Source organism: Cannabis sativa, chromosome 1 (genome assembly GCF_029168945.1).
Source record: "Cannabis sativa cultivar Pink pepper isolate KNU-18-1 chromosome 1, ASM2916894v1, whole genome shotgun sequence".
NCBI lineage: Eukaryota > Viridiplantae > Streptophyta > Magnoliopsida > Rosales > Cannabaceae > Cannabis > Cannabis sativa.
Window position 1 is genome coordinate 11,875,302 of NC_083601.1, and position 25,762 is coordinate 11,901,063.

Genomic DNA, 25,762 nt, shown 5'->3' on the forward strand with positions numbered 1-25,762 from the left:
CTCCTATCCTATGAATACTTTTTCAGGAGTGGCAAAATAGGTCAGGTATAATATTAACATGACTTGGAATATATTTATAAACGTGTTTCAATTTTAATTAAATTGGGTTGGATCATTTTTAAGTTCACATGCTTAAACTATTTATTAAGCAAACTATATTTGAGTTAATCAATTTGCCTAATAACTTGAAAATAACACGACAAATACTTACTTATAAGTATACACAAGAGTAAATTACTGGTTGTAAATAATTACTTAATTTTAATTTTTGACGATAATAATACTTAAATTATATTTTTGGAACTTCATAGGTAGGGGTGTGCATAAATCGATCCAATCCAATGAGAACCGACCGATCCAATTACAACCGACCGCCAAACATTGGATATCCAATTGTGATCGGATCGGATTGGATGTTATTTTTAAATATCCAATTGGATCGGATCGGATGGTGGATGTGGTGTCTAAAAATCCAATACATCCAGCATCCAATCGAACTAATTAGTATTTTCATTTAGTTTGGATGAGTAATTAGATTTTATATTGTTATACGTCAAATTTATATGTATATATAAAAATTAACATTAAAGTTTTACTCTTTTTTTCTTGGATTGGATGGATCCAGTCCGATCCAATACATACTGGATCTAAAATATTGGATCGATCCAATCCGATCCAAAAAATATTAGGTTTAAAATATTGGATAAATCCAAATTAAATAAATAAATATATATGAAATACATCCAATGGATAGAACCGATCCAATCCAACATCCAATGGATGTTGGATCGATTGGATGACGAAATTAATTGGATCGGATCGGATGGTAAAATCTAACATCCAATATATGATTGGATCGGATCTGGATAGGCCTAAAAACATTGGATGTGATCCAATGAACACCCCTATTCATAGGTATCTGACCGTTAAATATCAAGTTATTATTGGTATATTCCAGGAAAAATAAAAATTTAATAATTTTGGTCAATCAAAAATTATCACGTAATAATTTACTTAACACTTAACAGTCATGCACCTACAGAAATTTTAAAACTATAACTTAGATATTATTGTCACTAAAAATTAAATTTAAATATTTATTTATAACCGAAAATTAAATTTAAATACTTATACCACAAATTAAACTATACGAAATTATACTTATGTTTTGAAGCGTATACACAATTATATTTATAGGTTGATAAGTTGACCTACAATTAACTTGATTTTTTATGTCAAGTCAACTCGTTAAAGAACATATAGTTGGATTAGGATTTAGATTTTAGTTTTTGATATGATTAATAAATAAATAGATCGTGTTTAGTACAATTGCTTGTAATATGTGAGTCACAACTATTCACACGAAAACGACCCATAAATATTACTTGTCTCTCCAATGTGTATTTTTTTTATGCACTTGTGTTACATATGTTAGTTAAGATTCAAATACTCTGTCGAACAAACATTAATATAAGACAATTCTTTATAAGCTTTGCACTTAAAAAAAAAATATTTTGGTTCCATACTAATGAGTTTGTACTTTCCCCTAATACCAAGATAAGGTTTTGAGAAATGGATTAATCCCAACATCAGGTATTAAAAAATATATATGTACTAAATAATTATTATTTAATGATTTACTATGACGTGTTGGGAGGATGTCCATTAAAACTTTGAATGAATATTCTTCTTTTTTTAAGAAAATAATAACTTTGAAATTTAATGAAGCAGCAGCTGAGTTTTTTTTTTCGAAAGTCAGCAGCTATGCCTGTAGAGGTAAACTATGAACTACCATTAAGAGCTTTTTAAAAATATTAGAGTTCCTTTTATTATAATGTTATTATTATATTAATTTAGGAGAAATATTGTCTTGTATTTACACAATTATTTCAGTCCCAATATTTTTGGTTGTACAGTGACTAGACTACATATTGTTCTTGAAAAATCCCGAGTGTTTTATAAAAATAGTTTTTATAAAAAAATTTATCAGCAAAATAATTTCTTGTAGTCGTAAAAATGAGGGAAATTTGCAGCAAAAGTCCCCAAAAAGTTCAGTTTGATACAAATAAGTCCCTAACCTCCAAAAATAGCGGCAATAGTCATCAAGGTCATATTTTTTATGGGCTATTTTCAAAAATATGGGAAAAATTATTAAGGTTATGATAAATATGGCATAAAAAGTAAATGCCACTAAATATGGCATTATCTAACCAATCAAACTAAAAATATGGGTTTTTTTCTAAAAAAAACCATATAAGACATTAAAAAGAAATCTGAATTTAAAATTCATAAAAAATAAAAACTTAATTAAATTACCATAAAAAATATTAAAATTCTCTTCATATTTATTTTTTTAAAAAAATAAAACAAATAATACTATAGTGATTGCCGAAGTTGTCACTTGTGCTGGAAAAGTCATCGGAGTTTACTGCCGACACCGGAAAGTCGCCGGAGTAGCCGTCGGTGCCGGAAAAGTCGCCGGAGTTGCTGCCGGCGCCGAAAAAGTCATCAGAATTAGCATTGTCGCTGGAAAAATCACCAAGAAACCGGTTTCTAACATCAAGAAACTAGTTTCTTGGTGATTTTTCCGGTAATTTTACTGGTGACAATGCCAAGTCCGACAACTATTCTGGAGTTTGATGTCGGTGCCGAAAAAGTTGCCGGAGTAGTTCCTGGTGTTGGAAAAATTGCCAGAGTTATTGCCGGCGTAAAAAAAGTCGTCAGAATTGGCATTGTCGCCAGCAAAATCATTAGAAAAATCACCAAGAAAGTGGTTTTTTCATCAAGAAACTGGTTTCTTCACCAAGAAAGTGGTTTCTTCATCAAGGAACTAATTTTGTTACACAACAATAATAAAGATTATGAAAACAAAACAAAAATGATATACACTGAAAATAATTGAAACCAGTTTCATCAATCAACCAAATAGAGAAAAAAAAAATACAAAAAAAATTACCAAGAAACTGGTTTCTTCATCAAGAAACCGAAAAAAAACCAGTTTCTTGGTGATTAGTCCGATAATTTTTCCGGTGACAATGCCAATTTTGACGAATTTCTCAGAGTTTACTGTCGGTACTGAAAAAGTCACCGGAGTAGATGTCGGTGTATTAGTCGTCAGAGTTGCTACCAATGCTAGAAAATTCGTCATAATTGCCATTGTCGTCAGAAAAATTACCGGAAAAATTACCAAAAAACTGGTTTCTTCATCAAGAAACCAGAAACCAGTTTCTTGGTAATTTTTCCGGCGACTATGCCAATTCTGATGACTTTTCTGAAGTTTACTGTCGCTGCCGGAAAAGTCGCCGGAGTAGCTGCTAGCGTCAGAAAAGTCGTCAGAATTGGCATTGTCAACGGAAAAATCACCAAGAAACCGGTTTCTTAGACTTCAAGAAACCGGTTTCTTGGTGATTTTTCAGTGATTTTTCCGGCAAAAATGCCAACTCCGACGAATTTTCTGGCGCCGGCAGCAACTCCGACGAATTTTCCGGCACCGACCGCTACTCCGGTGATTTTTCCCAAGACCCTAAGAAGAAACTCCGTGACTTTTCCGGCATCAATGACAAATAAAAATTCCTAAACAAATAAAAACATTAAATATGGGATTTAGAAACCTAATTACATATATATGGCATATCAAATACCATAAAAAAACCTAAAAATAAAAAAATACCATATAAATTGGCCAAACTTAAATGTGCCATATTTATCATAAGAACTTTTAAAATCCCATACTGAGTGTAATTTCCTCATTTTTTATTTGTCTGTTGGTCTCCAAGTTAACAGATCCGTTAAACCCATTTCAAATGTCATGTGTCAGAATATTATTGGTGGGTGTTATTATTTTAATTTAAAAAAATAAAAATAAATAAATAAATAAATAATTTCTTTTTTTCTTTTTCTTTTTCTTTTTCTTTTTTTTTTCTTTTTCTTTCTTTTCTTCTTCGTCTGCTCGTATTCTTCTTCTTCAACCCAACCCCAACCAGTCACAACCGGAGCACCACCACGATCCCAACCACAACCACATCCCAACTGCTAACTCCGGCCAGCCCTAACCCCACTCCAGCCCCGATGTTGTCAATCGGCCACCAAAAACCAACCCAATATAATTTTTTAAAAATAAAATAAAAACCTGTTAAATGCCAAAATATTACATATTTTATAGTGTAAAAATACAAAATAAAATTAATTCTTTATAATATTTTCAAGAAATTAATGCAATATATTATTATATTGAAAATATTTTATTTAAGATTAATTTTATCTTTGTTTATAAATAATAATAGTATTTATGGCATAATTGAGAAAAAGAAAAATAAAAAGTTAAGAAAATGCATTGTATTTATTTAAAGAAATACAAATTAATTAAATTTTAAATAAATATTTTCATTAAAATTATTGTGATATATTTTATGTTGAAAATATTTTGTTTGGATTTAATTTTGTTTGTGTTTGATTGAGAAAATAGCATTTGTGAAAAGAAAGGAAAAGAAAAAGAAAAATGGTAAAAATGTGATCCAAAGCAATGAAAAATGGCATTTTTGAAGCCCAAAAGAGAGCACAAAAGGACAAAAGCCCATTTGGCCCTCTTTCTCTCCCAGCCAACAGCCACGACACGTGGCGGTCTCCCATTCGCGCGCAGAAGCCCAGCAGGAGCCTGACCCCAGCCGCCTCTCTCTGCTCCCACGCGCGCGTGACGCGCACGGCTTCTCCTTAGCCGTGCGTGCGCGCCACTTCCCAGGCGCGCGAGTGGTTCTCCTCTGGTCCGATTCCCTTCAGCCCAAAGTAGCTTCAGCCACTTTCCACGTGGCATTCTCTCGTCTCTCCACGTGTCCACATGCATCCAATCCGACAGTGACACGTGGCACTCCGAATTAAGTTATTTTTATTACATTTTTACCCACTTGCAATTTGTAATAAGTTTAATTGCACATTAGTCCTTCTACCCTTCTATAAATAGAAGCTTAGGTTTTTAGAATTCGAGCATAGCTTCGCTGCATTTAAAAATCCAGAGAAAACGCTCAGAGCGCTCAGTGTTAGTTTACCGCTTTCTTAGTTAATTTTCTTATGGGTTTCTAAGTTCCCTTATTATTAAGGAGGACGATGAAACCTAGTGTATTTAATTAAGTATTTATTTTTATTTTTGATTCTCATTATAATATATGCTTATGATTTTCGCTTCTTAAAATAATTTTCTTTCATCTTTAATATCAAGTATTTTTGATAGTTAGAAATTATTTATGCTTGGTTCCATATTTTATTAAAAATAATATTCTTTGATTTTTTGTATTTACATTAAATTGTTTCACATTTAATGCTTAGAAGTTATAATTTTAAAGCGAAGGAAAATCTATTTTTTTATTAGAAAATAATTGGTTTGATTACTGATTAAATTATGAGAATCAATATAAACATAAATATTTTTATATACATTAAGTAGATTCTGAACTCTTGATAATATCCTAAAATATTTCTGAAAATATCTGTTACTGTCATTTTTATCATTTAAACACTTTATTTTATTTTGTTACCAAAAACCTCACCATTTTCGGAACTAGGTTAGAGTTTTATTAGCTTAGATTAAATAAGTATTTTCTTCGATTTCACGCAATTCCCATGGGTTCGACCTCGTTCTTCACAATCTCCATACTACAATAAAGATTCGTGCGCTTGCGAGTTGATAAATGTAAAACGTACCATTTTGGTATACAACAAGTTTTTGGCGCCGTTGCCGGGGAACTGCAAGAAGAAAAACTACTTTAATTCAGGTTGGTATAATTCTTCTACTAGTTATTATATTATATATATTATATATTACGTTTCTTAATAGTGAAGTAAGATTTATATATATATAATTATATATTATTATTATTATTAATATTATTATTATTATATATTACAGTAAGTAACTTACGTTACTTACTGTTAATTATTTTTATATATATAAATTTATATTATATTATTATTATATATACATTACTTAACTATTAAGAAAAGCATATTATTAATATAATTATATATTATAAATTATAATTAATATTAATATTTATATTTCTGTCAAATATATATCTATATTATTTATTTCCCGCTATATTTTAAATTCAGTCTTTATTTCTGCACATATATTAATATTAGTATTTATATTTCTGTCAAATATACATATTATTTATTTCCCGCTATATTTTAAATTCAGTCTTTATTTACGCAATTATATGGTAGGCACCGCCTCCTAATTTTTTCATGTTATTTTAATTTTTGTGATACTTAGTGTATGATTCGCTGGGAACGAAATTCTAAAAATCGTTTGGTAAAAAGAAAATTATTGTGGGTCGAAATTAAAAGTGAAAATTCTGACATCATGGAACCAAATCAAGTAAATGTGGAAGAAAAAACTCTTATTGATCATTTTTCTCCAATTTCTGCTAATCCACCATCATGCATTATTTTTCCTGAAACAAATGCTACACATTTTGAGCTGAAACCTTCCATAATTCAACTTTTGCCATCTTTTTATGGGTTAGGTAAAGAGGATCCATACATGCATGTAAAAGATTTTTTAGAAATTTGCTCTACTTTTAGATTTCAAAATTTTTCTGATGAATCTGTTAGGCTTAGACTTTTTCCATTCTCATTAAAAGATAAGTCTAAAGCCTGGTTAAATTCACTCCCAGCCCGATCCATTTCTACTTGGGATGAATTAGTTAATAAATTTTTGTCCAAATTTTTTCCCATGTCTAAAACGGATAATATTAGGAGAGAAATCTCCGAATTTTATCAGAAAGATCACGAAGAATTTTATGAATGTTGGGAAAGATTTAAAGATTTATTGCTAAAATGTCCACACCATGGTTTTGAAAAATGGAGATTGGTAAAATACTTTTATGATGGATTATCTCCCTCAAACCGACAAATGGTACAATCAATGCACACTGGAAAATTTTTGCAATTTAGAGGGGATGAGGCTTGGGAGTCTCTTGAGAATCTTTCTGTAAATTCTCAACAGTGGAATTGCCAAGATCCTAGATCGAAAGCTTCCAACACACCTAAGAGAGGTGGAATTTACGATGTCAAAGATGACGTAGATATTAAAACATCATTAGCAAATCTAACTAGGAGAGTTGAAGCTATGTCATTAAGTCAATCCATGAATACTCCTATACATAGGAATGAAATTTGTTCCTTATGCTATAGTACAAGTCATAGTGCCCAGTCATGTCCATCATTGCCTATATACCAAGAGGCATTTTCTGAAGAAGTAAACGCTCTTCAAACTTATGGGAAATCATCTGATAGCCCATTTTCTCAATCCTACAATCCAAATTGGAGAAATCATCCAAATTTTTCATGGAGACAGAACCAGCCTCCAATGAATCAAGGGCACCAGTACAACACGCCCAATCAGAGTCAAGCCCAACCTAATATGCCATATCCTCAACAACAAAGAAAACCATCTTTAGAGGATACACTACAACAGTTTATGCAAACCACCCAACAAGCTTTACACACAAATTCTCAATCCCTGTTAAAGCTTGAAACACAAATGGGTCAGCTTGCTACTGCTGTAGCTGAAAGGGAAAAGGGAAAACTTCCCAGTCAACCCATTCCAAATCCAAAGAGTCAGTACGAGGTAAGTACATCTAGACCTACTGAAGAAGCTAAATCAATTTCTATCCTTAGGTCTGGAAAAATAATTGAAAAACCTGATTACATACCTCAAACTGATGCTGAAATAAACAAAGACTCATTGAAAGAAAATGAAAAGAGTCAGCCTGAAAGTTCACATTCCAAAGACTCGGTTGAAGAATCGAGTCAAACCTTACCGTTCATTCCAAAAGCTCCATTCCCACAAAGATTGCTCCCGATCAAAAGAGGTAGTCAGTATGGTGACATCTTAGAGGTATTCAAACAAGTAAGTATAAATATCCCTTTCTTAGATGCCATTAAGCAAATACCTGCCTACTCTAAATTCTTGAAAGATTTGTGTACTGCAAAAAGAAACACAAATGTTCCGAAAAAGGCATTTTTAACGGAACAAGTCAGCTCCATAATTCAATATAAAAGTCTTGTTAAACACAAAGATCCGGGGTGTCCCACCATTCCTTGTATTATTGGTGATCATGTGATTAACAAAGCTTTACTTGATTTAGGAGCTAGTGTGAATTTATTGCCTTATTCTGTTTATAAGCAACTTGGTCTAGGGGAACTGAAACCAACATCTATGACACTTCAGTTAGCTGATCGTTCTGTGAAAATTCCTAGAGGTGTCATAGAAGATGTTTTGATTAAGGTAGATAAATTTTATTTTCCTGTTGATTTCATTGTTCTTGATACTCATTTTGTTGAAGACATAAGTGCTCAAATTCCGATCATTTTGGGTAGACCATTTTTAGCCACATCAAATGCAATCATCAACTGTCGTAATGGTGTTCTTAAATTATCATTTGGAAATATGACTGTTGAGTTGAATGTTTTTAATGTTGCTAATAAATCTGTTGATTGCGATGATGTATATGAGGTAAATTTTATTGATTCTGTCACACAAGATTTCATGCTAAACAAAGATAATTCTTTTGAAAATTGTGTAAGTCATTTTGGTATGAATTTTGAAAGTTCTTTTGATAGTGTAAATTCTTTGTTAGAGTCTACACCATTGATAAACACAGAAGAGTGGAACACCAAAGTTGAGTCAATTGAACCCTTTCGCCAATTAGAATCACAGTCACTCCCTGAACCACCAAAGTTAGATCTAAAGGTTTTACCTGAAGATCTAAAATATGCATTCCTAGGAGAGTCAGAAACCTTCCCTGTTATCATCGCATCTGCGTTAGACAAGAAACAAGAAGAGAAATTGGTACAAGTTCTTAAGAGTCACAAAGAAGCCATAGGGTGGACCATGGCTGACATCAAAGGAATTAGTCCTTCGGTGTGCATGCATCGAATCCATTTAGAAGAAAATGCAAAGCCATCCCGTGAGTGTCAAAGAAGGTTAAATCCAAATATGAAAGAAGTAGTGAGAGATGAAATACTTAAAACATTAGATGTGGGTATTATATACCCAATTTCTGATAGTTCATGGGTCAGTCCGATCCATGTTGTTCCTAAGAAGTCTGGAATTACTGTAGTCAAAAATGCAAACGATGAATTAATCCCCACTAAAATCCAAACTGGATGGAGAGTGTGCATTGACTACAGAAAACTGAATAGCCTCACCAGAAAAGACCATTTCCCATTACCCTTCATTGATCAAATGCTTGAAAGATTAGCTGGTCACGAGTACTACTGTTTTCTCGATGGTTACTCGGGATACAACCAAATCCCGATAGCACCCGAGGATCAAGAAAAGACCACCTTCACATGTCCTTATGGAACATTTGCTTATCGACGCATGTCTTTTGGCTTATGCAATGCACCTGCGACGTTTCAAAGGTGTATGATTGCAATTTTTTCTGATATGGTTGAACATTTTTTGGAAATCTTTATGGATGATTTTTCTATTTATGGATCTTCTTTTGATGAATGTTTACACCACCTGTCTCTTGTCTTGATTCGTTGTAAAGAAAAGAATTTAGTGCTAAATTGGGAAAAATGTCATTTTATGGTAAAACGTGGAATTGTCTTAGGACATGTGATTTCATCTGAGGGAATAGAAGTTGACAAAGCTAAAGTTGATCTTATTTCAAAACTTCCACCACCTAAAACTGTGAAAGAAATTAGATCATTCTTAGGTCACGCCGGTTTCTACCGGAGATTCATAAAAGACTTTAGCAAAATTTCACGGCCTCTGTGCCATTTACTTGGAAAAGATAATGCATTTGTTTTTGATCATGATTGTCATATTGCTTTTGAGAAATTGAAAACTATGCTAACTACTGCACCCATTATTCAACCTCCTGATTGGAACCTTCCTTTTGAAATAATGTGTGATGCTTCTGATTATGCTATAGAAGTTGTCTTAGGGCAAAGAATTGATAAAATACCACATGTTATTTCCTACTCTAGCAAAACTCTAAATGATGCTCAATTAAATTATTCCACAACTGAGAAAGAATTGCTTGCTGTAGTCTTTGCCTTAGAAAAGTTTAGGTCTTATCTGTTAGGATCTAAAATAATTGTTTATTCTGATCATGCTGCTTTAAGATATCTTTTGTCAAAGAAAGATGCAAAATCACGTTTAATCCGTTGGATACTTCTTTTACAAGAGTTTGATCTAGAAATTCGTGATAAAAAAGGGTCTGAAAATGTTGTTGCTGATCACTTATCTAGGCTAGTTATTGAAACTAGTAAAGAGCCTACCCCTATCACCGAAACTTTTCCTGATGAACAATTGATGCATGTTTCTTCTCTGCCTTGGTATGCTGACATTGTAAATTATCTTGTTACTGGTGAAATACCATCTCACTGGTCTAAACAAGATAAAAATAAATTTTATTCTGAGGTGAAAAATTTTATCTGGGATGATCCATACTTGTTTAAATATTGTCCTGATCAGATAGTACGTAGATGTATCCCGAATTGTGATCAAACTAAAATCATATCTTTTTGTCATGATCATGCCTGTGGAGGCCATTTCAGTAGTAAAAAGACTGCTGCAAAAATTTTACAATGTGGTTTTTATTGGCCCACAATTTTTCGTGATACATATGCATACTGTAAAGCCTGTGAACGTTGTCAAAAGTTAGGAAGTCTGTCTAGAAGAAACATGATGCCTTTAAACCCTATTCTTATTATTGATGTATTTGATGTTTGGGGTATTGATTTTATGGGACCTTTTCCTAACTCGTTTGGAAATTTGTATATTCTTGTTGGAGTTGATTATGTTTCAAAATGGGTCGAAGCTGTTGCATGTCACACAAACGACCACAAAGTGGTGGTTCGTTTCTTGAAAGAAAATATTTTTTCCCGTTTTGGCACACCACGTGCTATCATTAGTGATGGAGGTACACATTTTTGTAATAAGCCATTTGCACATCTCATGAAAAGTATGGCATTACACACAAAGTCACTACACCATATCATCCTCAAACTAGTGGTCAAGTTGAAATCTCTAATAGGGAAATAAAGCACATCCTAGAAAAAACAGTCAACCCAACTAGGAAAGATTGGTCCCTGAGACTAACTGATGCTTTATGGGCATATCGTACTGCATACAAAACTCCCATTGGAATGTCACCTTACCGCCTAGTGTATGGAAAAGCCTGTCATTTACCTGTAGAGTTAGAGCATAGAGCCTTTTGGGCAATTAAACAACTGAATTTTGCTCTAGACAAAGCTGGAGAGAAAAGAAAGCTCCAATTAAATGAATTGGAAGAACTGAGAAATGATGCTTACGATTGTGCAAAAAGTTACAAAGAACGTACAAAGTTGTATCATGATAAGAACATCTTGCGAAAAGATTTCTCCACTGGTCAGAAAGTTCTTTTATACAACTCTCGCCTTCATCATTTCCTAGTTACGTTCTAAATGGACTGGTCCATTTACTCGTTCGTACCGTTTTTCCTCACGGAGTCCGTTGAAATTGAAAATTCTAAAACTCGGTAACATATTCAAAGTCAATGGACAAACTGCAAGAAACCATTTTTAGAATTAACACCACCTGAAGTGGAGGAAACACTCCTTCACGATCCAATTTACCAAGGTTAGTGAAGTCTTTCACTACTGGTCCTATCTTTAAATTGCTTTCTTTATTTTCAGTATTTTAGTTTATTTTCTGTCATTTGTTTTTTTTTTTTTAGAAAATTAACATCTATCACTGTGCATATTCTCCGTTTTTTTCGGTTCTCATCTCATGTTCTTATCATATACATATTTAGACATTGAGGACACTGTCTCATTTTAGTTGGGGGTATTGAGTATATTCTTGCGTTAAGTTCGATAAATTTCTTACCTTTTTGAAAATTTTGAGTCAAATTCTGCTGCTAATTATGTGAATAAATAAATATTGTGTTAGACTAGTTTATACTATATTTAGTTACTTAGATAGTAATTCCAGTAAAAATTGCACAAACCAAACATATGATTTGATTGTTTTTAACACATTTAATTGAGAAAAATCTTAAGTTAAAAGCTTTCATTTTTCGTGAGAAGTGAGAATTGAGAAAACGACTTTTTGAACATATATTGATCTTCTGAATTGGTAAAATCGAAATTTTTTGAAATTTGAAAATATGACAATTACTAGAGGGATATTTTTTTTTAGAATTGAGCCTAATTGTAAATTTATTATCTTTATATTTTCTTATCACATGTTGCCTCTTGTAAAAAAAAAAAAAAAAAAAATACCAAACAAGAGCAACATTTCTCTTTCAGCGTAGCTTGGTCAAAATTCAAAATATACCAAATAAAATTTTGCTACGGTAAATAGTTATTGTGGATATTGCCCTTAAAAAAAAAATACATATATATCATATAAAGAGCAATATCTTAGTTTTAATCATTTAGCAAAGTAAAAAATATATATCGGTAAAAATATATATGCATATATAATATATATATATATAAAAAAAAATAATATATCATCATCAATCAAAAGAGACTTTGCTATAGTTTATTTTTCGAAATAAAAAAAAAAAATCGTTGTTTATTTCTTTATTTTGGCTCTAGGTATTGTAATGAAATCCCGAAAGTAACTTGTCATTTGAATTTTAAAATATTTTTGGTTAGCCTATCTATTGGTCAATAGTTGTTTACATTGTTCGTCCTAAAAATCTTTATCCATTTGAGCGTAAATTAATATACCTTTCCAACTCCAAGAGTGACAACCCTTCCTCTTTTCAAATATTTCAATACCTGTGAGGATTTGGAGTTGAGACTTTTTACTTTAAAGATTTTTCAATATTATCTGTGTTATGATTAAAGCAAAGAATATGATTTGAAACACACACACAAAAAATCTGGAATTATATCTATTGTAATTTTTTATATATAGTATTTTCTAGAGTTTACACCAATATTTTATTTTGTTTCGATTAGTCAGAGTTTGTTTGATTTGTTCATTTTGGTAATATTTTGTTATCCGCTTGAATTGCTAGGGACTAGGAATAAGCTAGTTAGGGGTTGTGTTAAATGCCAAAATATTACATATTTTATAGTGTAAAAATACAAAATAAAATTAATTCTTTATAATATTTTCAAGAAATTAATGCAATATATTATTATATTGAAAATATTTTATTTAAGATTAATTTTATCTTTGTTTATAAATAATAATAGTATTTATGGCATAATTGAGAAAAAGAAAAATAAAAAGTTAAGAAAATGCATTGTATTTATTTAAAGAAATACAAATTAATTAAATTTTAAATAAATATTTTCATTAAAATTATTGTGATATATTTTATGTTGAAAATATTTTGTTTGGATTTAATTTTGTTTGTGTTTGATTGAGAAAATAGCATTTGTGAAAAGAAAGGAAAAGAAAAAGAAAAATGGTAAAAATGTGATCCAAAGCAATGAAAAATGGCATTTTTGAAGCCCAAAAGAGAGCACAAAAGGACAAAAGCCCATTTGGCCCTCTTTCTCTCCCAGCCAACAGCCACGACACGTGGCGGTCTCCCATTCGCGCGCAGAAGCCCAGCAGGAGCCTGACCCCAGCCGCCTCTCTCTGCTCCCACGCGCGCGTGACGCGCACGGCTTCTCCTTAGCCGTGCGTGCGCGCCACTTCCCAGGCGCGCGAGTGGTTCTCCTCTGGTCCGATTCCCTTCAGCCCAAAGTAGCTTCAGCCACTTTCCACGTGGCATTCTCTCGTCTCTCCACGTGTCCACATGCATCCAATCCGACAGTGACACGTGGCACTCCGAATTAAGTTATTTTTATTACATTTTTACCCACTTGCAATTTGTAATAAGTTTAATTGCACATTAGTCCTTCTACCCTTCTATAAATAGAAGCTTAGGTTTTTAGAATTCGATTCTGTTTCGGTTTCGGACGAGAAAAATTCGTAGAAAACGCTCAGAGCGCTCAGTGTTAGTTTACCGCTTTCTTAGTTAATTTTCTTATGGGTTTCTAAGTTCCCTTATTATTAAGGAGGACGATGAAACCTAGTGTATTTAATTAAGTATTTATTTTTATTTTTGATTCTCATTATAATATATGCTTATGATTTTCGCTTCTTAAAATAATTTTCTTTCATCTTTAATATCAAGTATTTTTGATAGTTAGAAATTATTTATGCTTGGTTCCATATTTTATTAAAAATAATATTCTTTGATTTTTTGTATTTACATTAAATTGTTTCACATTTAATGCTTAGAAGTTATAATTTTAAAGCGAAGGAAAATCTATTTTTTTTATTAGAAAATAATTGGTTTGATTACTGATTAAATTATGAGAATCAATATAAACATAAATATTTTTATATACATTAAGTAGATTCTGAACTCTTGATAATATCCTAAAATATTTCTGAAAATATCTGTTACTGTCATTTTTATCATTTAAACACTTTATTTTATTTTGTTACCAAAAACCTCACCATTTTCGGAACTAGGTTAGAGTTTTATTAGCTTAGATTAAATAAGTATTTTCTTCGATTTCACGCAATTCCTATGGGTTCGACCTCGTTCTTCACAATCTCCATACTACAATAAAGATTCGTGCGCTTGCGAGTTGATAAATGTAAAACGTACCATTTTGGTATACAACAAAACCTAAAATTAAAAAAACCCTAACTTTTACAACATTCATTTATTCATCATCTATCAACAATGGCCGCCTCTCTCTCAAATCACGACATCGACCACAACGTCGAATAGATTCCGGTACCTGACTCCGGTGGTGAGGTCGTCTCTGAACATGGCGCTTTCTGTTTCTGGCGACCAAAAACCATTAACAAGCCAATTATCCGAATCGTTCTTGTTCTTCAATACACAAGAGCCTCTACCATCGTATTTAAACATAAACCCTAAACAATCACGATTTCTCGTACAATTCAATTCGCAATCGCTCAGATTCGTTGCTCCGCTCAAACTCACCTCATTCGAAGTATAATGAAATTCACGTAATCGAGTCTAATGTATTTCGTCTTCTGTAAATCCATAATTTGGATTTTCCTCTCACAACCTTTTTCTTTAGGGTTATCTCCGGCAAATCCCGGAGGACAAACACAGGAGGAGGAATAAAAACCGTCACTGGTACAGATCGCGTTGGCTCCACATGTGTCGTGGATTGTGCAGAGCTTGTGAGTCGCGTGCAAAACCTCAGTCCACTCCCTCAGATCTGGATCGAAACCATAGATCCTCAAATTTCCATCATTATCCAAAGTCAGCCTCTGTTTCAGATTAGGACCGAAATCAGAAGTTATGAGGAGGAGGGTGGTGTTCGATTATAGGTTGAAGAAGAAGAATAAGAAGCAGACGAAGAAGAAAAAGAAAAAGAAAAAGAAAAAGAAAAAGAAAAAGAAATTATTTATTTATTTTTATTTTTTTAAATTAAAATAATAACAGCCACCAATAATATTTTCACACGTGGCATTTGAAATGGGTTTAACGGATCTGTTAACTTGGAGACCAACGGACAAATAAAAAACATGACCTTGAGGACTATTGCCGCTATTTTTGGAGGTTGGGGACTTATCTGTATCAAACTGAACTTTTTAAGGACTTTTGCCGCAAATTTCCCTAAAAATGATCATGAGTTACATTGTGGGACCATATAAACGACTATTATGACCGCAAAACGATCATGAGGACCATCATAATCACTTAGAGTAAATTAAATGAAATTATTTTGTAAATTTTAATATTTTAAATAGTAAGTTTGGCAAATTTTTCAGAAATCCCTTATTTTGCTCTTGCTTTATTTTTACACAAGAAATAAAGGGACAAAATCAGATGCATGATGTACTTTTCAATAACGTTTTCATATTTATTTTTTTTGGAAATACACTTTTCTCCTAACAAAGCCGAATATAGATACAAAATCAAAGTTACTTTTTAAAATTTATGTTTATGTAGTTTTCTAAGGTACCTTCGATTTATCTCACTTCACTTTATTAATTAAAAGTTAATGTTGGAAGGTCCTTATCTTGATTATTTATCAATAAAGTGGGCTTCAAATTCATTGCTTAGGAAGGTTAATTTTTAGATATAATAATTTTGGTGACATTGAATAAACACATACGTACGTACACCCTCGAACTAGAAATAGAGAATGCATGCCCCATGAAGCTTTAATTTTTATTTTCCTTGTGTAATATCTTGAAATAGAGGATGCAATCCTACCTACCTAAAAGGAAACTCAGTAGTTTAAACATATATAAATAACTATATATATTTATATATATATATAGAGATATGTTAAAAGTAGTGATTTGGTAACATATCGAACTAAAGTTGTCAATTTCAAGCAGACTTAGGAGCTTAATAGATTCTTTATTTAGATATGTTAAAATGCAATGCAATTGATTAGAAAAAGGTATTTGTCTGCAAAAACTATTTTTTTCTTTTCTTCTTGAGATTCCTTTACGAGTAATTTGTAACTGATCACAAATATTGTGCTTTTATAACAAAAAGATTACTATGAATTTTATGTTTTTAAAATAAATAAAATTATTCACTTCTGTCCTGATCAGATCCATTTCTGTGAGGCTTACGATTCGCAAAGGTTTTCGAAAGGTATAAACAATGGTGCTCACTCAAAGATTGAAAATCCAAACTCAAAAACACAAGTGTAACTGTAATTATTAGCTTATTAAGTTTCTGATGGTTAATTACACTTGCAGTGAAGCTGCTAAACTCACCTGTTAAAAAAATGATCTTCACCTAGAAACCTCAAGTTATAAGAGGCCCAATTATCGTACCTCTTTTTGCAATAAGGTTAAGAAGCAAACATTAATCAAGAGTTGAAAATTGAACTAGAAGTTGTAAAGAAACTAATCTTGGACATGTTTTTTTAGTATCTGAGGTTCTTAGCAACCTCAAAGAAATGAGCTACATTCTCTTCAGGTGTACCTACTACAATTCCATGACCAAGATTCAAAATATGTTTTCCTCTACCAGCTTTCTTCACGGTATCATTTATTCGGTCAGTGATGAATTCTTTGGAACCAAAAAGAACACCAGGATCAATATTACCCTGTACGGCTATATTTGATCCTAATCGCTTCCTACCTTCAGCCATATCAACCGTCCAATCCAAGCTAACAACATCTACACCAGTCAAAGCCAATCTCTCAAGCAACCCACCGGAGCCACTTGCATAAAGGATAAGGGGAAGGTTTGGATGTGTTTGTTTCACAGTGTCGACAATCTGCTTCAAGTATGGAAGACTGAATTCCTCAAAATCTACAGGACTTAGTTCTGTGGCCCATGAATCAAAGATCTGAACAGCTTGAGCTCCATTATCAGCTTGATACTGAACATATTTTGCCATGGAAGAAGCGAATTTCTGAAGTAATGCATGAAGTACCTGAACAAGAAATCAGATGTACAAATAAGTAAATGGCAGAACCTTTGGACTAAAATGGGAACACTAATTAATATACTAGGGGTGCAATGTACGTTGAAATTGGAGCGTAAAACTATTCTCATAGAGCTCAAGTATATCATAGATAAGTGGTGGTCTAGTAATAGATTGTAGCTACAAAGTCAAAGCCAATGAGTATGGTGGATAAGAAAACAATTCTAAAATGGCAATTAATAATAGCTAAATGACTTATAATACAATATAGCAACCACTAGGCAATCAACACCAAGTAACATACATGGGTACCACTAAGACACTAGTCTAGTCAATTCCTAACCGGTCAATGAGTGATCTTACTCATTCAGTAGATGCACAAATTACCTTGGGCTGAGAGAACGCTAATCTCTTAATTTTTGTGAAATGCTTTGATGAACCTCCTTCAACTACGTATGATGCCAAGGTGAAAGGAGCTCCAACAAAACCAAGCACTGCAGCCTCATTATCTACCTGGAAAAGTAAGGATATAATGTGAGTATGCCAAATGATGTAAAGATACATATACCATAAGAAGTAACACTAAATCTTCTTACTGTCTATACTGATACTATTACATATTATAAAGGTTCTAAAGCAAGTTTTCCAAAAACATTGCTTTTAAAGCAGCAGCCATTTATATCACACATAAACTACTTAGTTTTTTCCATATTTACAGCCTTATTCATATCCATAAAAATAAAAATATTAATAAGAAAAAAAGAACCCAACAAGCAACAAAATTCCTCTCAAACTTGCTTACTAAATTTTCCTCCTCTAATTCATACATGGTACACGAAGCAATAGATAATAACTGACTCCTTCGATTTAGGAATAATTGACTCTGTGAATATAGTTAAACTAATAAACTTTTCTACCGATGAAGCAATCAATGAAAATTACAAGAGTCAAACAAACTGAGCCAAACCTCTTTCCGCAAAATTGTTAGTGCTTCTCCAACATATGGAACTGAATCTTCTGGAACGAACTCTCTTACTTGATCAACATCCTCAGCTGTGCGTAGTGGATCGAATATGATAGGACCCTTACCCTTCACAATGTCAAATGGTATGTTCATCCCAGAAAGAGGGGTTAAAATGTCTGAGAACAAAATAACCTGTGACAATATGATAGACAATGTCAGAACTAGAAGATAACCAATTAGCTAAATTTAATTTGCTAATCATAGAATTGTAACAAGATGGATGCCAGAAAGACAACTTACCCCATCAGGTTTGAAAACCTTCCAAGGCTGTAATGAAATTTCCACCACAAGATCAACATTCTCTGATCTTTCCCGAAATGAAGGATGCTTCTCGCAGAGAGTTTGATAACTCTGTTCAAATATCAAATATCCAAAATAGGTTAGACGAATGATTAAAACTCATTATTGGAATCAATGAAACATTGCCTGCTCATTCTTTTTAAAGACAGTATAAGGACACACACTAAGTTAAGAGAACCAACTAACCACAATGTGTATTAGTCTTATCAGCGGGTTTCTTTTACACAGTAAATGGAAAATCTTTAACTAGATTGGTTTTTAGCTCAGGTGCTTTCATTACTTGTACAATAATTTCTTCAAAACAAGGTTCATAAGCAAAAAAAGAACTGAGGGAAGTGAATAAAGTTAATAAAGACCTGCCTTCATGTACCTCCCTGCTTGCCTCATTAGCCAAACTGGGGGCCTTTCAACATCTTCCCCACGAACAGCGTTAAGCAATAGTGGCTCTGCCACAGATGTAACTTTAGGTTCTGCCACAGTCCCTGAATGGAGGGGTTAGCATGTATTAGAACTCTCAAATTAATAACTTCAACAGTAGTTAATTACATGCACATTACTTCATATGAAAAAGACCGTTGACCTCTACCTTAACAAACGTAACAAAAAACACCCAGAATAGATATTGTGGCTCTTGAAATGGGAAACTAAACAACATGATAGTCTGAGTGAGATGACCACCAGAGAAGAATTTCAAGACGAAAACAGAAAAACATTATCAATTAACTTCAAAATTGTCAAATGCAGCTAACCAAACCAATATAATAGCAATTTTAAAACTCGGAATATTCATTATCACCATAAATTCCCGCTGTTTGTTACCAAATGAATCCCAAATTATAAGCAAACAATATTTATAACAAAGACACAATTTTTTAAGTAAGAAAAGATACACTCCAATCTTCAACATGCAAACTTAATCGTTGGAACCAAATAACTCGACAAACTTAAAAAAAACAAGGGAAATGGAAAGAAGAGAAAATTACCTCCGAGGGTACAGTTGATTCGGGGCTTGGAAGTGAATCTGGATCTTGTACAGGAAGGCGAAGAGAGAACAGAGAAAGTGGGTATGGAGTTATAACTGTACAAACAGGACATGTTGGACGGAGAATTGGGAATTTGAAGCTTTAACATCTCTCAGTCCTAGTCTGAGAGATTTTCAAAAGGTGAAGAGGTTGAAGTAGAAGAAAGAGTCGAAGAAAGAAATTATCTATGGAAGAACAGAAAACAAAACAAAAAAACGATGATAATAAAAAAGATAAGAAAAATGAATGCAAATCTCGTTTCTGGATTTCACCAAACCCACTGATTTTCGCCACCTCAGCACAATGTATGCCACACTAGGCCCACTTTTTGTACAATTAAAAATAATATTTTGTTTTCATTCCATTAGATTGACTTGACCATATCACAATGAGAATGGTTACCGTCAACTTTCTGTTACATTTTTTAGTCAATTTTTATATTCAAAAACACATATTGGAATATCTTTTTTTCAATTTTTTTTTTTCACAAAAGTGTTCGTTTTGCTTACAACATCATCCCTGTAAATTTTTGAAAAATTTCAAATAATTTACAGTACCGAAAATACATTTGAAGTTTTTTAAACGCGTGTGGTAAACTGGAATATCAAGAACTCTACTTTCAGTACTGTAAACTATTTGGAATTTTTCAAAAATTTACAGGAATGATACTATAATTATAACAAATACCGCTATGAAAAAAAAATTTAAAAAATATTTCAACATATGATTTTGAAGGTAGAAATTAACTAAGAGATTGTAATATGGAGTTAATTAGCATTCCCCTATCACAAAGTATAACTAATTCACTCACGCACTCATCTTTTTTCAGTAAATTACCTAATTTTAGTGAATGCAACTATGATGTGTTGTTTTAATAAGGTTTTAATGGTAATTACAAATTAAAGAACCAAAAGGTGTCGTGGTGTAGTTGGTTATCACGTCAGTCTAACACACTGAAGGTCTCCGGTTCGAGTCCGGGCGACGCCAACTGTTTTTTTTTAGTAAAAGAAGACAAGGTGAACTTATTTGAGAACTTTTATAATAATATAATTAGTAGTTGTAACTTGTAATACTTTAACCTTTTTTTACTTCTTTCAATCACTGACAATAAGAATTGTATACATCTAATTTGGTAAACGCATACAGCTAAAATTGAAGAATTAACTATAAATAATTAAGGAAAAGAGAATAAAAATGAAGATCAACAACTAGGATTACAAGGGGTAGAGAGAGAGAGAGAGAGAGATACTAAAGAAAAAGAATCAGAAAAGGGTATCAATAGTCAGCTTCCTTTTAGGTGGAGATTTCTCAACTATTTGTTTTTGAAGGTCCATGAAAGTGGCCCCCTTATTGGCAAATAATCTCCTTAGGTTGATCACTGAAAGTTCATTGAAACTAGCTACTGCAAGATCAGCCTGTTCTAGATCATACCTGTAAATGACAGCAGCATTCAACTCATGAGCAACCTAAGAAAACAACTAAACAATCATTGTTTTGATATACCCGATTTGCTCTTATCACATCTCCTGAACTCTACCAGATAATGACTTAAAACTATGATCACAACTTATTAAACAAAGCTAAATGAGAAATATATATATTTTTAAAAAAGCAACTACCCTAGATTGAAATTGTTTTGTTAATTCAAGATTACTCACGCAGGGTAAGCGCCGATTAATGCAACAGCCATCATGGTACAATTGTGGGCAGCAGTTATGCCTCTTGGATCATCCGCAAACACTACACACTTAGATGGTTTTCGGTCCAGCTGCAGGTTATAAAATAAGTTTAAAAAACAGAAACATTAGCAGGATAATTGATAAGCTATAAAATTACTGTTCTTATTAGTTTCTCTGTGTAATGCATGGCCATCCGTATTGTAGAATATGTGTTGCACATTATAACACAATTTTGATTCTTTAGAAAAGGAAGAATATACCATTTCAGTAGAGGGAACTACTCAATATTATGTGATAGGCATATATTTAAATTCATCATTAGGTGCCAAGGACAATACCTTCACAGCTGCCGAAAGGAATCTATGAGCTATGGATTCCATGCCATCCTCCTCTGTCACAATTGCCTGTCAAAGAAGTTGAATGGTAGTCAGCTCAGCTGAGGCAGCTCAGTGGAATAAAGCATTTGTATTATCTAAAACAATGTTAATGTAGTGATAGAAAAACCTATTGCGGAATATGTACACTGAAAAAATTATTTCACATCTTTATAGATCACCAACCTGAAAGTACTTTTGAAGCCCCATTCGATCTACAGTTTCAACCATGCTTTTCCTATCAAGACTTGACACTAAAGCACAAGGAATTCTAGCAGTGGATACAGCATCAAGCCATTCTTTGAGGCCCTCTATAGGTCTGTCAAGCTAAGGAAAAGAGGAAGAAAAATAATATTTTAATAGCCAATTCTAATTGAAAAACACATGATTAAAACTATAGACCACATATAGTTCTTACCCTCAAAAGATTTTCGTAATATAACTCTGAAAATCTCAAACTCAGTCTATCCATCTCACTTTCAGCTTCATCCCACAATAAAAGCTGACAATTTTCAGAGACTTATGAGGGACACTCAAGAAAATGAAAAAATAAAAACAAAAGAAAGTCAATAAATTAAATAGTTTGCATGAACATAAGAACGATGTTGAAACCTTATTCAACACATGATCAGCACCAGCAGATAGCATCACTTTTTGCAATTCACTATCATCAGGAATTTCTTTACCTGCACAATAATCATTTTTTTTAAGAGACAATAAGGTATGTGTCATCAGATTATGAGAAATTAAACCTAACTCTTAGTAAGACCTGAACTATATAATTTCGTATCGACTGAAATCTCATCTTATAAAAGATACAATTTTATTACAAATGCCTAATCTAACAACTGCTTCAGACACTGATCAGAAATCCCATCACATGAGCTAGTCTAAAAGAAATTTTTTGAAGCATACCTTCTTCTGAGGCAAGCTGCTTCCATGCGGCCAACTTCAAAGCCCGAGTATCCGCCTAAAACACATTATACAAGGAATTAAATGGGTGAAAGCTCAGGAGATATACAATCTCTCAAATAGAACGCCAAATTTGGAAATTTACCACGACATTGTCAAATGAAAAGATAAGACCATAAGCTTCATCTGGCTTCATAGCATAGCGTATACGTTGAAGAAAACCTTCTTGCAACTTTTCATTCAAAAAATCCTATTTGAGAAAAAAAAATGACACAACTAAGAGACTATTCTCTGCCACTTGTTGCAGCAAGCAATATTAAATAAAATTCGAAGGGAAACATAATAAAATGAATAAAATTACCATACCAGTTAAAGGAAAAGAAAACAAAAGCCTTACCACATCCATCTTAAGAGGTCCATCTTGTCTAAAAGTCTCAAAACCTTCCCCATATTCAGCTCCAATAGCCTGAGAAGCAAAAGAAAATTAAATAATAATCAAAACTATCATTCCCAAATTCAGTGTACAGAAAAAAAAATGAAATAACAAAGAACTGAAGCTTTTTATTGAAATTCTTGTATGTCACATAGTCCACCAATTATTACTGAAAAATAACGCAAATTATGGAAACCCCAGAAGTTAAACTTGAAATTTCTAAACCTCTATTCCTCTATTCCGAAGCATCCATTTCTACAACAACCAATCAAATATATAAAAAGGGGCAAGAGAAAAACGAACCTCTTGGATGAAAAGCTTGTTGGGCATGTTGGGAAAGCCATCAGCAGAGCCATTTCCGTCGAACCCACAAGCGTTTCTGATCACCAGATGCTGCTTAATCAGGTCGGAACGCTTTAGTCTCTGTTATAAAAGGTTCGAAGCAATCAAGTAAACCGAGTTATATCGATGAAACGACAAAACAAACAAACGTACAAAATGAAAGAGCGAGAGAAGAGAAAGGCATACCGAAAATCTGAACTTGGAAGGGAAAGACGAAGAAGAAGAGAGTGATAAGAAAGAAGAGGATGGAGAAGGAAGAAGAAGAGAAGAAAAAGCTCTGAAATTGCTGCAAGCGCAGTCCATTAGAGAGAAAATTAGAAGGTCGCAATACCTAGAAGGAAGGAGCTACTTCCGTTTTGGATGTCAATTTTTTTATTTATTTAATTTTTGTTAAAAATATTAGTAATTAATAATATAGGATAGGAACGCGTGTGAGATAATGTGTGAAAGTGAAATTACACGTGATCCTGCGGCGCTGCGTTTTATCTCATCTACCATATGAATCACTGTCGTTTTCCTCCTTTATGGTAGTATGGCAACTTTAACACAATTGCCTAAAGTTTCACAGATTTCAAGGCTAACATCTTAAGGGTAGTATATATTGTTGTTTTAAATATTGGTGTTATACATTAAATTTAATAAATTTGAATATAACATTCACTACTAAATATCAACATTACATTTTAATTAATTTAAAATTTTAGAAATATAAATTAATAATTAATGATTTTTTTAATAAAAAATAAATTATTATTAACCAATAAAATTTGTTACCAAATAATGTAACAACTCGAAAGGAACAGATTTTATATCGAAACGACAATCAAGAAATAATATAGAAGTTGGTATAAAATTGTGAGCTACCACATTAGTTAATTGTTTAACAAAAATAACGAAAATATTTTTCAACTCAAAAAATAATTGTTTACATTCAGTGACAATTTGTGATAACTCTATGGTATAGAGTTATTTTTTATGCATTTAAACTAAAAGTATTGTGAGAAGAGCAGTGAAAATGTGTTTGTTTGCTTAATTTTAGTTAGTTTTAGTGTTATTTTCTATTTAGTAAGCTAACTTTTAAGTCTTGTAAATATTGATATTGTTGGGTGTGTTTTTTCAATTAATTGTGCTTGTTTGTTGTTGAAAAATGAAGAATCAAATTGATAGGAAAAAGAAAATGAAGCAAGGAAGAAAAGGAACACAAGCTGAAATTGGAGCAGATTGCTGAAGCAATGCTGAAGCGAATTCAGCATCCTGGCAGTGACATGGAAACACGAGTTTCACTTATACACCTTAGCAAATTCGGCCCAGTCACTCAAAACACTCCAACTGGCTGTTGTGGAAGAAAATGGACTAAACCTAGTGGGCCAAAATGGAAAAGTTTGGGCTTATATTTTGGCGTATGAATTTTGTACCCTAAAAACTCAACACCTAAAAGAAGAGAAAAAGGAAGTACACCATCATCAACCTCCATTACGTGAGCAGCAGCTGCCATTTTTTGAAGAGGAGTAATTGCAGAAAGTACACAGCATAAGAAAGAAGAGAGGGGGACCAACCTTTTGCGTTTGAATTTTCTTTTACCTTCTCTTAATATTGTTCTTTCTCTTCTCTTTTCTTTGTGTTTGTACTTAGCAATTAGAAGAAACTTGTTGAACTAAAAAGAGGCAGCAGCCATGGTTAAACTATTTCGAATTGAAATGTTATTTTTTGATTTGAATATGAGCTAGACTTTTGAGGCTTGAATGGCTATGAACTTCTATGTCGGGTATGATTAATTTTTAAGCTTACTTTAGCATTTTTGCCTTTGTTCATTCAAGTGAGTTTCATTTTATTGGATTGTTGTTTCTTGGCCACGAATAACAATTTGCTAAGCTAGATCTTGTACTAGAAGGGCTAGATCTAGTAGTTCAACTTAAATGGAGCAAGTGAAAAACCTAGATTTAGGTTTTTCTATGTAAGTGGAATAGGAATATTTCATTTACCTTGCATAACTTATAAAATTAATGTTTGAATAGTGTTCTGTTTGCTGGTTTGATATAGGAATATATTGAGCTAAGTGGTAGACTTAAAATTGTGAGAGTTGGAAAATTCTCACAAGCCTAGAGGAATTTTTGTTATCTCTGTGCAGAATGCTGGAGTAATGCTGAACCGATGTTGTAACACCTGGGAAAAAAACCTGACTAGAAGGAATTGGCTATTCAAGCCATTTTTACCATATTGCCTTTTTTATCTTGCAAGAAATTTTTTCAACAGCAGTAGTATTAATTTTAGCAAGTTTAACTCAT

At 32.7% G+C, this 25,762-nt stretch overlaps 3 protein-coding genes and 2 non-coding genes across 5 annotated transcripts; 2 read left to right on the top strand and 3 right to left on the bottom strand.

The window, feature by feature from the left end:
* The first annotated feature begins 6,355 nt into the window (after positions 1–6,355).
* Positions 6,356–11,146, top strand: LOC133037086 (uncharacterized). Its single transcript, XM_061113916.1, has one exon. The coding sequence runs from the start codon at positions 6,356–6,358 to the stop codon at positions 11,054–11,056; it is 4,701 nt and encodes a 1,566-aa protein (XP_060969899.1). The 3' UTR covers positions 11,057–11,146.
* Positions 6,743–6,849, bottom strand: LOC115708427 (small nucleolar RNA R71). Its single transcript, XR_004009928.2, has one exon. It is a non-coding gene; the product is annotated as a small nucleolar RNA R71 (small nucleolar RNA).
* A 5,502-nt stretch (positions 11,147–16,648) lies between the features above and the next one.
* Positions 16,649–19,975, bottom strand: LOC115706149 (uroporphyrinogen decarboxylase). The gene is made up of 6 exons (XM_030633687.2): positions 19,699–19,975; positions 19,076–19,197; positions 18,656–18,766; positions 18,359–18,547; positions 17,779–17,904; positions 16,649–17,400 (listed from the first exon to the last, which is right to left on the bottom strand). Exons 1-6 carry the CDS (start codon positions 19,844–19,846, stop codon positions 16,885–16,887), a joined length of 1,212 nt encoding a protein of 403 aa, XP_030489547.2. The 5' UTR covers positions 19,847–19,975; the 3' UTR covers positions 16,649–16,884.
* Positions 19,976–20,650: 675 nt separating this feature from the next.
* On the top strand, positions 20,651–20,724 carry TRNAV-AAC (transfer RNA valine (anticodon AAC)). The gene has a single exon. It is a non-coding gene; the product is annotated as a tRNA-Val (tRNA).
* Positions 20,725–20,807: 83 nt separating this feature from the next.
* Positions 20,808–23,861, bottom strand: LOC115707689 (5-amino-6-(5-phospho-D-ribitylamino)uracil phosphatase, chloroplastic). Its single transcript, XM_030635717.2, has 11 exons — positions 23,664–23,861; positions 23,439–23,558; positions 23,100–23,168; positions 22,848–22,952; positions 22,706–22,760; positions 22,403–22,476; positions 22,209–22,292; positions 21,977–22,117; positions 21,755–21,820; positions 21,396–21,505; positions 20,808–21,168 (listed from the first exon to the last, which is right to left on the bottom strand). Exons 1-11 carry the CDS (start codon positions 23,778–23,780, stop codon positions 21,000–21,002), a joined length of 1,110 nt encoding a protein of 369 aa, XP_030491577.1. The 5' UTR covers positions 23,781–23,861; the 3' UTR covers positions 20,808–20,999.
* Positions 23,862–25,762: the final 1,901 nt, after the last annotated feature.

What these genes read in the sequence shown, in the direction of transcription:
- LOC133037086 (XM_061113916.1), top strand. Translation starts at nt 6,356, where the DNA reads ATGGAACCAAATCAAGTAAATGTGGAAGAAAAAACTCTTATTGATCAT.
- LOC115706149 (XM_030633687.2), bottom strand. Translation starts at nt 19,846, where the DNA reads ATGTTAAAGCTTCAAATTCCCAATTCTCCGTCCAACATGTCCTGTTTG. An exon ending in AAGCAGGGAGGTACATGAAG is followed by an intron (nt 18,767 to 19,075) that starts GCAGGTCTTTAT and finishes ATATTTGAACAG; the next exon opens with AGTTATCAAACTCTCTGCGA. An exon ending in TAACAATTTTGCGGAAAGAG is followed by an intron (nt 17,905 to 18,358) that starts GTTTGGCTCAGT and finishes TTACTTTTCCAG; the next exon opens with GTAGATAATGAGGCTGCAGT.
- LOC115707689 (XM_030635717.2), bottom strand. Translation starts at nt 23,780, where the DNA reads ATGGACTGCGCTTGCAGCAATTTCAGAGCTTTTTCTTCTCTTCTTCTT. An exon ending in CTGATCATGTGTTGAATAAG is followed by an intron (nt 22,293 to 22,402) that starts GTTTCAACATCG and finishes GAAAATTGTCAG; the next exon opens with CTTTTATTGTGGGATGAAGC. An exon ending in TCCTTTCGGCAGCTGTGAAG is followed by an intron (nt 21,506 to 21,754) that starts GTATTGTCCTTG and finishes TATAACCTGCAG; the next exon opens with CTGGACCGAAAACCATCTAA.